General features: G+C 27.7%; 4 protein-coding genes, 1 long non-coding RNA gene and 1 other non-coding gene across 11 annotated transcripts; 4 read left to right on the plus strand and 2 right to left on the minus strand.

The window, feature by feature from the left end:
• Positions 1-68: 68 nt before the first annotated feature.
• On the minus strand, positions 69-1,176 carry LOC126925306 (uncharacterized). The gene is made up of 5 exons (XM_050740743.1): positions 963-1,176; positions 808-904; positions 647-731; positions 429-581; positions 69-348 (listed from the first exon to the last, which is right to left on the minus strand). The coding sequence occupies exons 1-5, from the start codon at positions 1,174-1,176 to the stop codon at positions 145-147; spliced, it is 753 nt and encodes a 250-aa protein (XP_050596700.1). The 3' UTR covers positions 69-144.
• Positions 1,177-1,307: 131 nt separating this feature from the next.
• LOC126924557 (uncharacterized) lies at positions 1,308-4,104 on the minus strand. Of its 4 annotated transcripts, none has more exons than XM_050739479.1 (4): positions 3,922-4,104; positions 3,504-3,635; positions 2,022-2,391; positions 1,308-1,819 (listed from the first exon to the last, which is right to left on the minus strand). In XM_050739479.1, the coding sequence occupies exons 3-4, from the start codon at positions 2,252-2,254 to the stop codon at positions 1,561-1,563; spliced, it is 492 nt and encodes a 163-aa protein (XP_050595436.1). In that variant the 5' UTR covers positions 2,255-2,391; positions 3,504-3,635; positions 3,922-4,104; the 3' UTR covers positions 1,308-1,560. The 4 variants fall into 4 exon arrangements, with proteins under 4 accessions (XP_050595436.1, XP_050595194.1, XP_050595285.1 ...); XM_050739237.1 differs by having other exon boundaries at positions 3,409-3,635; XM_050739328.1 differs by lacking the exon at positions 3,922-4,104 and having other exon boundaries at positions 3,409-3,664.
• LOC126925402 (uncharacterized) lies at positions 3,224-5,433 on the plus strand. Its single transcript, XR_007713929.1, has 2 exons — positions 3,224-3,371; positions 4,102-5,433. It is a non-coding gene; the product is annotated as an uncharacterized LOC126925402 (long non-coding RNA).
• Positions 5,434-7,112: 1,679 nt separating this feature from the next.
• Positions 7,113-9,220, plus strand: LOC126923517 (THUMP domain-containing protein 1 homolog). 3 transcript variants are annotated; one of them, XM_050737165.1, is made up of 5 exons: positions 7,113-7,271; positions 7,751-8,013; positions 8,085-8,246; positions 8,306-8,550; positions 8,627-9,220. In XM_050737165.1, exons 2-5 carry the CDS (start codon positions 7,813-7,815, stop codon positions 8,979-8,981), a joined length of 963 nt encoding a protein of 320 aa, XP_050593122.1. In that variant the 5' UTR covers positions 7,113-7,271; positions 7,751-7,812; the 3' UTR covers positions 8,982-9,220. The 3 variants fall into 3 exon arrangements, with proteins under 3 accessions (XP_050593122.1, XP_050593036.1, XP_050593206.1); XM_050737079.1 differs by having other exon boundaries at positions 7,114-7,385; XM_050737249.1 differs by lacking the exon at positions 7,113-7,271 and adding an exon at positions 7,392-7,678.
• A 146-nt stretch (positions 9,221-9,366) lies between these two features.
• Positions 9,367-9,438, plus strand: Trnaq-cug (transfer RNA glutamine (anticodon CUG)). Its single transcript has one exon. It is a non-coding gene; the product is annotated as a tRNA-Gln (tRNA).
• A 367-nt stretch (positions 9,439-9,805) lies between these two features.
• LOC126924747 (prefoldin subunit 4) lies at positions 9,806-10,807 on the plus strand. Its single transcript, XM_050739596.1, has 4 exons — positions 9,806-9,985; positions 10,046-10,150; positions 10,245-10,361; positions 10,471-10,807. Exons 1-4 carry the CDS (start codon positions 9,947-9,949, stop codon positions 10,621-10,623), a joined length of 414 nt encoding a protein of 137 aa, XP_050595553.1. The 5' UTR covers positions 9,806-9,946; the 3' UTR covers positions 10,624-10,807.
• The last annotated feature ends 344 nt before the right edge of the window (positions 10,808-11,151 follow it).

Consider the following 11,151-nt stretch of genomic DNA (forward strand, 5'->3'; position numbering starts at 1 on the left):
TTCCACCTACGATCTTCTTCTTAACCCGCTCGAACTCTGCAACTGTATGGTTTTACGGATCTTATCTTCGAAAAGTTTGCACGTAAAATATCTCGTGACAAAAATTAACAGAGCTTACAGTTTCGGGAAAATCGACTAAACGGTTTAATCAAAAGAAATAGCGCTGCTATTTCCGCTAGTTTTGTAACTGCGTTTCGCTTTCTGCAGAAGAACTCTTAAAAAAGAATTTTCGTAAGCTAGCCCATCACTACGTCGAATTTCTCGAGCTGATAACGCATCTTTACCGAGTATCGAGGATATTTCAGAATCATTTTTGAAAGCCCCGTCGTTCGATTTCCTCAATGTATCCTAATACATAATTATTTTCAGTTTTCAAACTGTTTATTGAATATTTTCTATGTAATGTTTGCTTCTTCAAATATTTCTACCTGTAACGTTTCGATAGAACCACGTAACAAAATTTCTTGTTCATCTTTTCGTCTTTTTAAAGTCAAGTATTTTTTACAAATACTTTCCACGGATTCGTTCCGTTCAACGAGTCTATCGCCAAGTGTTAATAATTTCTGTTGAAGACTACTGATCTAGAATCGATCAATTTTAACGATAAAATTAACATAAATATGTTAAAACATACAAAACTATGTACCTCCTGCGTTTTTTCTTTAAGAAGCAAATTTCGGGAATTAAGTTCTCGTTTTAATTGCTCGTTGCGCGTTAATAAAGCATCGTACCTAGTAAATATTTTAACGTCAATTTTTTTAAACGTTTGTTAATGTGTGTTATAATGTAAATAATAAATAATGCTACTTTTGATGCCAAGATCTTTGTACTTCCTTTTTCAAAGAATCTGGCAACGTAATATCGCTTCCAAGACGAATGTCAGTAACACTCTGTCGAAATAAATCTACAAACATAATGTCAATAACGTTATTGTTCTTCGCGGTTTAAACATTCCCACGTACTGAGCATATTTTTATTGCGTTTATTTGCTTTTCTGAGATCGTCCATCATTATTTTGTTTTCTGCTTTTAAATTTGAGTATCGTAGCCATCGCTCCGCTTCTAAGCTCCGGGTAATCATGAGACTTTCCTCCAAAGATTTTATGGTATTGCGTATATTATTTATTTTTACAATCGTTGTCTGCACACGAGAATCTTCCTTATGCTCTTGATACATTTCATAATTAACATATCTAACAAATATCAATTAATTGAATACCGGCATGAATGAAGAAGCATTTGAATGTTGCTACACTTGTTGTTATATTTGGGATAACATTTAAATTATCAAAAATATAAATCATCGAGTTTTAATTTTTGCTTCTTTTTTTTATTAAATTACATAATTTAAATAATTACAGTATAACGATATCGCAACTTCAATGAGTAAAAGTATACAGAAAATATACGACATTCGTCATCACATATATAGATTGTTGCGTGAAACATGTTTCACGTGCTAATTTTTACACATTTAAAGAAAATGGAGAATAACTTTCTGCATCTGAACGAATGAAATTTTAAAGGCACGAAGATACAAAGAAAAAGATATGTTCATTAATTATTTAATTATAGGACACGGTTCCGACGCATATTGTTTGAAACTTGCATGAACGTGCCTCAAATGATCGCGACACCGATCTCTGGTATCTGTTAATATGCTGAGTAAAGAAGTCCTCGAATCGCTATTTAACGTTTCATTGAAACGTTCTAGAAGTGCCATGTCTATTTGCGGTACACCGTCCAAATCTTCAGCCATTTCTTTCACTTGCATAACCCTATTGATTAACGACTCCAATGTTGTTTCCTTTTTCGAGTACCTGGAAATTCATTATGTACTTGTCAGTTAACTGTTTTATCGACTGGTAAAAGAGTTTCTCTTCCAAAGCTAACATTTCAAAAATGGCTACCACTTAAAAGATAATTTTCTCAAGAAAATGATTTAAAGGAGAGTCTTCAAAAGTAATATGTATTTCTTAAAACTCAATTATTATTATTTTTGGCAAGAAAATGATTACTTACGAAGAGTTTGTCTCTTCTGTGATAATCTGCATACATGTTTCGTACAATGCCAAACACTCGAGGTTGTCCTTGAGACCACGTTGTTCCAAAAATTTTTTAAAAATCTCCCTTCCACGTGGATGAGTCAGAGTTTTATGTATATTATCTGTAATCTGATCTAATTCATTGATACTTAGTCCAGAAGTACATTTTCCGATGCAGCCGATGGTTTGCTTTGGTAAAGAGGTCTGCATACTTCATTCCTCCGGTGTACGTTCACTTGCTTTTCGTTACAAGTAACTAAACTCGATATAACTGATCTATATGTGATTCTACGTAATTCAAACTCATGTTATCTAACTCATATGCGATAGGTCGTGTAGTCACGTACCTAATGGTATAGAAAAAAATCTATGTTATAAATCTTATAGATAATTAAATTCAGAGTATAATCTTAACATTCAAAAGACAGAAATTTATTACGAAGGATATTATCTGAAAAGACTAAATTAACAAAGAGAGATATAAGACTTAACGAAATGTAACAAAAGAAAAGATTTTTCTTAATGAATGTGTCGAGTAAACGTCTTCACAATAAAACAGAAATAAGAAATTACAAAATCACCGAGGACATTATTACAGTATAAACGTGAGTATACGTGTTGTTATCTAAACCGACAAACCGACGTCACACAAAACTACCGCAGATTAATAAAAAGTTCCCAGTGATGGGAAGAAAAACGATAAACAATAGACTATACCTATAACTTAGTATTTTATAAAACTGAACTTATGAAAGCAGATAATACGCTAACTATGACGAAGTACAATAGTTGAATTAATATCTTTAAAAATAATCGGCTAATGTAGCAAAATAATTGGTAAATATTTAATCGTCAAATTTGAGCATGTCATTTTGTGATTCATAAATAAAGTTGCTTCAAAAATTTCTACGCTATTAATTCATCATTAAACTACAAATTTTTGAACATTTCTCAATTTACTATCAATATTTGTCGTCTGTATTACTATTATCAGTTCAATTCTCGCTTTACAAAGAAGCACATGACATTTCAGTTATACATACATATACACAAACATAATCGATGAGCGGTATCGCTCTCTTGCTCCACTTAGGAGAACTCAAACAGAACAGTATTGATCGCAATTTTAAAGAAACCGGATTCACAGTGGCTGATTGTCTTAATTGCAAGGGTTGCTTCCAGGGAATGAAACGACGTTTCAGTTGATGTTCATAACCTTTCATAACCAAATTGCTCAATTCTTTGTCGTGACACTTATTCGTTCACTTATTTGTTTACACAAGTTTGCTCCAAAACTTATAACAATATTAATACTTCTCCCTTAAAGGTAAGTTAACACAATGTTATTAACAAAACTACATTACCTAAGTTCATTGGAGTCTGAATGTTGGAACACTCAAAATATTTACAAATAAATATTTGTAGTCATATAAAAATTCGTAACATTAACAGTACGTACTACGTCGGTAGATATTATTTCTGAACGAGACGAGAATTAACCCCACGATGCTATTCTCGTGACGCCACGCCACAGACTGACGTGTGATTTGCCTGATGCCGAAAATACACTTGTCAAAGTTAAATATATCTGCTAAAAGTAAAAATATACATACAATGTATTAAAGATATTACATAGTAATAATGTTATTTCTAATCACAAATCTCGCAAAAATTTTTATCAGATATTTCCTATATATATATATATATATATTTTTTTTTTTTGAGAAAAGTAATATTTAATATTAAAATAAAATTACTTTTATATTTAAATGTAAATGCTGCACTTTTCTAATTTATGTCAATATAATTAAAGTATATTATAATTTATAAAAGGTACCGACGTTACTCTGATGTCTAGCTAAATTCATTCTACATACCAGATATGGTCTTTGTTATTCAAAGCACTGTCTCTGAAACAATTCGTTATTCTGAATGCAGAACACATATACTTGACGACATTACTCGGCAAATTCTTGAAATGCGTTACGTAAAATTTGAGTTGAAATAGTTTTTTATTATAGTGTTTAAATTAATCTATATGTTTTTATATGAAAAAGAGGGGTATAGTGGTAGGAGAAAGGAAGGTATGGTCATTGCCATATGCAGACGATATTGTGCTATAGGCGGATAGAGAGGAGGAGCTAAAGGAAATGCTAAGGAGATTCGAAAAATTTTTAAAAGAAACCGAATTGGATCAGAGCACGGAAAAGACCAAGATAGTAGTTTCCGAAAAAAGAAAGAACAAGAGGAGACAAAAAAAATGGAAATGGGGAGAGAGAGAATTAGAGGAAGTAGACGAAATATGATACCTAGGGTACATAGTACAGAAAAACGGCAGTGGTGAGAAACACATACAAGACAGATAAAAGAGAGCAACAACAACAATGAAGAAAACATGGAGCGTGGGAGAAAAAATTTTCAAACAGGACTACAAGAGGAAAATGAAAATGTTTAGAGCACTGGTAGAGAGCGTGGCGCTGTTTGGAGCACTGGTAGAGAGCGTGGCGCTGTTTGAAGCAGAGATATGGGGCTCGAACATGGAAGAAAGGCTGCATAGAATACAAAGAAGATATGTGAAATGGATCTTAGGTTTAGATATAACAACACTGAATTATATATTGATAGAAAAATGCAAGCTAACAGAAATCAAAGAAAAAGCATTAAGAAGAGCAGCAAAGTATGATGGGAAAGCCATAGAGTCAAAAAATAATAATGATAATAATATATAATGATAAAAAAATAATAATATGATTAAATATGTATTGGTATCACTTATGTTTATGTACTGTGAAATCGTAATTCTTTATTTGCTTATGTGTTACGATTTAAAATTGCCGCCGAAAAATACGCGGGAAAATATAACAGATTCCACAGGAATGTATAGCAAAGATTAAATTTAAAACTATCAATATATAATAATTACAATATTGCTAATTATTATATATTTGTAATTGTAAATATTCCAAAATAAAATATTCCTAATTATAGATTCTGAATTTCCTGATCCTAATGAAGAATTTAATTTAGTTCACGAACAAGTATATAAAAGTTTTAAAAGAAATTGGAGGCAATATGAATTATAACCTCGTTGCGATGAACTCGTATATTTATATAAATGATTCAACAATTTATTTACCAAAAATAAAAAATTTTGTTTAGTAGTTGAATGCATTAATAAATGAAATACTTGTTGAAATTTTGTTATGTAATATTTTTGTTTATTAATGTAATCAGAAGAAGTTATTTAAAATCATAAAATTAATAAGTGAATGTAATTACGAGTTTAGATTACTTTTAGAACTTGAAAAGAATAAAATAGTAGGGTCTCAATAAACTGAGAATTTGCAAGAAAAACAGAAAGAAAATAAATAAAATACTTTGACATTATATATATATATATATATATACACACATATTTAATATATATATATATATAAAGAATTAAATACTCCCATACCTATAAGTACAATAAATTATATATTCCCAGTAACACTACTAGGAAAGGTATTGAATGCAATGACAATTTTGATACAGATATTACACAAAAAAAAAAAGGAATTGTACTGAATTAAATATGTATTTTCATGTAAATTAAAACATTCATATGTATGATAAATTATTATATTTAAATTATAGCTGATACTCAAGAACCAAAAGATAAGAAACCACAATGAAATAAATCTGAAGAAATCGTCATGATAGTAGATGTTAAAAGAAAATATGTTAAATTTTATACTTAAAGGTAGTAAAAGATTCATATTATTTGCTTCATAATTTTATGCATAGCAGAGACTCAATATCATTGAGAGTTTACTCTTGGGATTTTATAGCTCTGATTAGACCACATGATGCGCAATGTATTTATATGAAAGTAAAAAATAATGAACAGAATAAAATAAAAACAAATACACATTCAGTTTATTGTCAATACTACATAGCCAACTTAAACTAAGACTGAAAGTGGTAAAATTATAAGTGACTTAAAAACACATATTATCTCTTGTTTCAACATATAGTACAATAACTTTAATGATATGAATAATGTATAAGTAATGTGTAATGTAAGGTTTTCAAATCTTTTCCTAGATAATATGAAATTTGTGCCAATTGTGAAACTTCCTGCCTTTTTATTACAAAATTTGCTAGAGATAATGAAAGAAGTTGATAAACATGGATCTACATCTTACATAGAGCTACTTTCAGATGAAAGTTTAAACAGACACTTATATTAGAATAAAATTTTGAGATAAAATAGTATTTAATAGTATTAAAATAGTATTAAAATAGTATCGAAATTATGTTAATAACAAAAAAAATTAAATTTTACATTCAGAAATAGAAAGTTTATGGAAGAAAAAGCTTTTCAGGAAATAAATAGTAAAAGTTTATAAAACCTTAATAAAATGCCATAAAATGTCAACAAGATCTATTCAAAATAAAAATAAAAATATTATAAATCATAATGTTATAACCAATTCAATAACATCAAATCTTGTTGTCGAAACATGCAATGATGCAGTTAGCAAAGCTAATGTTACAGAACAATCCAAAAATCTGCAAATGAAAATAAAAGAAACGGTAATAACTTTCTTTTATATTATTTAATTCTTCTTTAATATAAATATTATAAAAACAATGAAAATTATATAGATATAAGAATTTCTTTGAAAGAATTATTACAATCAACATAAACACAAAAGATCATAAAGACTTAATTCACATCAGATAAAGAATCGATCAATTCACTTTTTTTTAACTTTTTAACAAAAAAATTTTATGATATAAACACAAAGATTTTTGTAATACAGTCCGCCGAAATATTAAAATGAAACACCTTTAAATTGTAATATATTCTATTATTATTGTTATGTCATTACAATGAAGCGTATCGCCTAACATAATTCTGGTATTAAGGTGCCGAAATTTATAACTGAACTGGCTAACTATATAGTAATATACTTTACACATTTTAGCATAATACGTATTTTTGTTTTTTTTTTATATACTTTTTATATATTTTTACATATTTCTACAATTGCACATATTATTAATACTTATATAGAAAAATAGAAAATTATATTATATAATTGATGCTATTGTAAATTTAGTTTACGATTATATTTATACATACTATGTACAAATTACATAGAAATTAGTGTTGGAAAATAATTGGAAATGACATATAGGTACAGTAAGAGGGCTCTTAGATCGAATGATATACGAATAAGTTGGGTATATCTATATGTAATTACAAACATACCAATAAACTAAATCATTTAAAAAGTATAATTAGTTTCATATTTTGATTAATTAATGTGAAAATATTTTATTATATAAAAGCGTAAGTATTTATTAGGTCATCCCATAAGTTCGTTCCGTTTTTCGAGCGGTTATGTATGTTAAGATTGTTTACATACCTTTCAGTTTCATAAAAAAATGTAATCCCTCTCTCGTTGTACAACTTCTTCCCATTTTTCAAGTGCATCGGTCCCTTATCGTCGTATGTTTATAAATCGACACATGAAATGTATATACAAAAGTCGGCACGAACTTATGGGATGACCTAATAATATACATAGAATCTAATACTAAAAATTTTACATTTAATTTATTAGATTTGCACAGCTCTCCACAGTAAATATTAGTAAATAGTACCACATGCTTGTTTTTATTATCTATTATACAAAATAAAAATATATTTTTCAGGAAATCTTTTCATTTTCTAAATAAATAAAGTAAAATCCGTAATACAGGAGTTTCTAATAACAATGTACGTCCAAAAGCGAAAGAAAGAGAGTTACTTTCATAATCATAATTATAACCAAAAAAGACGTAAACAATTCAATTTGGAACCAGGTATAAAAGGTTTCTTATGCACATGCAATTTTTCTGAAAAAGAATGTATACGCGATGCGTATAAATTACTTAATGAATTTGCTGATGAAATTTATGGACCAGTTACCACAAAGGTACAGTGAAATTCAGCAATAATATAAACACACGTAGTAATGTAAGATTGTCAAATTTTTTTAACTTCAAGGACTTCGATAATGATAATTCCAAAGAAAAATCTGAGAAAGATGATTCTGTGAATGAGACAAAGAACATTGATAACGAAGATGATATTTCAGTTGCATTAAACAAACAAATTAATGAATTAAAAGCAGAATATTCAAAGACAATAAATGCCAGAAGATTCCAGGTGAATTTATCAGATATATTTGTCTTCAAAAGACTAGATATTTATAATTTTTTTATTAGGTAGTTGATACTGGTGTGAAGAATGTAATTTTTATAAAAAGTACTTTGACAAATCCATTAGGATTAGTTACTAAAATTATTAGTGAATTGGATAACACAAAACAGCAACGCACAAGATTTTTATTAAGATTACTTCCAATTGAAGTTATCTGTAAAGCCAATATGAATGACATTAAATCTAAAGCAGATGTAATGTTTGAAAAATATTTTGCACAGGAACCAAAAACATTTAGTATTGTATTCAAGTAGGTCTTTTAATCTACAAATTGTTTATAATTTTATTGAACTTTTAATATAAATATCAATCTAATTTTATTATAGTCGCCATAGTAACAATAATATACACAGAGATGAAGTAATTAAAGACTTAGCAGAAATAATAAACAAAAAGAATCCTGGAAATAAAGCAGATTTGAAAAATCCGGAACTTGCTGTAATTGTTGAAATGATACGTGGTTTCTGTCTTATGTCTATTGCTCCAAATTACTATAAATTTAAAAAATATAATTTACTAGAAATATGTAACATCAAAGAACCCACAAATACCATAAAACAAAAGGAAGAAAATGCCTCCATCGAGGAAAAGAAAGTGACAAACCCTGATAAAACAAATATAACAGAAGACAAACATTTAATGACAGAAATAATTCATGACAACGAAGAATCAAAAAATTAAATACGTAAATAATGTTAATACTACTTCATAAATCTATTATTATCTTATATCTACTAATAAAAAGGAAGTGCTACATTGTATTTATTAGTGATATTTTATATTGTTTGTAAAATGTAAGTAATTTTTTGTAAAAGTTATAAGTTTATGTATTATATAAATCAAAAAATACATAATATATATTTATAAATATATATATGTAATATGTAATATCGATATAAATAAATGCATTGAATTATAAATTACCATTTTTCATGATTAAATGTACATGTACATATGCAAATATACACAGCGAAAATTATCACAAAGAAAAAAAACGTTTTTAATTTAAGTTAAAAATTATTCTAAATAAATACATGAATAGTTTATAACAAAAGAAAATTTACAAGGTCCCATGGTGTAATGGTTAGCACTCTGGACTCTGAATCCAGCGATCCGAGTTCAAATCTCGGTGGGACCTTCGTATTTTTTTTTGTCATGTATGTATATTTACATATTCATATACATTATATAATAATATAATCATTCTACTTACCTTTTCCATTCATTAATAAATTGTATGTTACTTAAAATTAATAACAGAAAATATAAAAATGGCAAATTAGATTTAATGCAAAAGAACATTTGAAAATTTATTAACAAAATAATCCATATAATTAAATTAGTCATATTTATTATTATTGATTTTTGTAACCTTAATAGTTAATCTTGTATGCAGTTAAGAAAAAATAGTTTAATTTGTTAAAAGATGTATGTATCTATGTTACTTAGCTAGATAAATTGCACAAGCGCCTTTAGAAAGAATACACTTATTGATGCATTTCCAACAACCATTAGTCGCTTTTAAAGATATTAGCTTCATAAAATAATGTTGTGAGTCGTGACTACTAGACATTATTGTTTCAAAATTGTTATTTAGGTTGCCATTAGACGGCGAATTAAACAGTTATAGCATACAAGTAACAAATATGTCAGCACGAAAAAATGTTCAAGCTGGATTCCAACCAGTACGTAAGAATCACCTACATATTATTTTAAACATAAATCTAACCTATTTTGCGTTATAGGACTCTGATGTTTATATTACGTACGAAGATCAACAAAAAATTAATAAATTTGCAAGGCAGAATGCTAAAATGGATGACTTAAAGGAAGAATTAAAAATTAAACAGGTATTAACTAATTTAGCGCTAGTCCTTACCTCATACCTCTTATAACCTTATTTGGACATGTATAATTTTATATATACTATACTGTCTTTTGTAGAATGAATTAAAGAACTTAGAAGATGCTTGTGATGAAATAGTTCTTTTGGATGAAGATGCAAAAATTCCATATTACATTGGTGAAGTTTTTATTTACGAAGACTTAGAAAAGACACAGGTACATAATTCTCAATAGCACACTTAGTGTTCTTGGAGACAAGTATTGCTATTATTTTCATACAAAATGATAAAATATTTAATATTCTTCCTGTTGTTCATGATTTTAGAATTACTTAGATGAGATTAAAGAAAAGAAGAAAAAGGAAATCTTTAATTTGGAAAGCAAATGTGTCGATTTGAAGAATATTATAACTGAGTTAAAAACACAACTATATGCAAAATTTGGTACCCGTATAAATTTAGAAGCAGAGGAGGATTAATCTAGTCAAATATCCATATAATTTTTTTATAATGTGAAATAAACTTTTTATACTATTATGGTCTCATGTCTTCTAATGGATATAATATATATTATGTTATAAATTTATGCATTTTTCATGTCATACATGTTGATTAATTGTTGTTATGTGATAAGCTCCTAATAAATTAATCATAATTCTTTCATTTAATGTTTCTTAAAGTTGTTTTTACCTTTCTGATGATATTAAATTCATTGCTATAGTATCCAAATATTATGTTTTATTAGATATATTCAACATTAACTATTGTTTATATAAATATTAGTCCTCATGTATATCTCGTGTGTATATATATATGTATATCTAATTAAAGACTGTATTTAAACTTCAACGCTCTAGCAGCTTCATATCTGGATTGATGCCAAATTGTTCTCATTATAAAATGCTCATGCAATATGACTGAAAAAAAAGATTTCTAACATCTATATTGTTTAAATAACTGTAAACTTTAGATTTTTTGCGTTTTTTCTTGTTAATATGTAATATTTT

Source organism: Bombus affinis, chromosome 1, assembly GCF_024516045.1.
Source record: "Bombus affinis isolate iyBomAffi1 chromosome 1, iyBomAffi1.2, whole genome shotgun sequence".
NCBI classification, from domain to species: Eukaryota; Metazoa; Arthropoda; class Insecta; order Hymenoptera; family Apidae; genus Bombus; species Bombus affinis.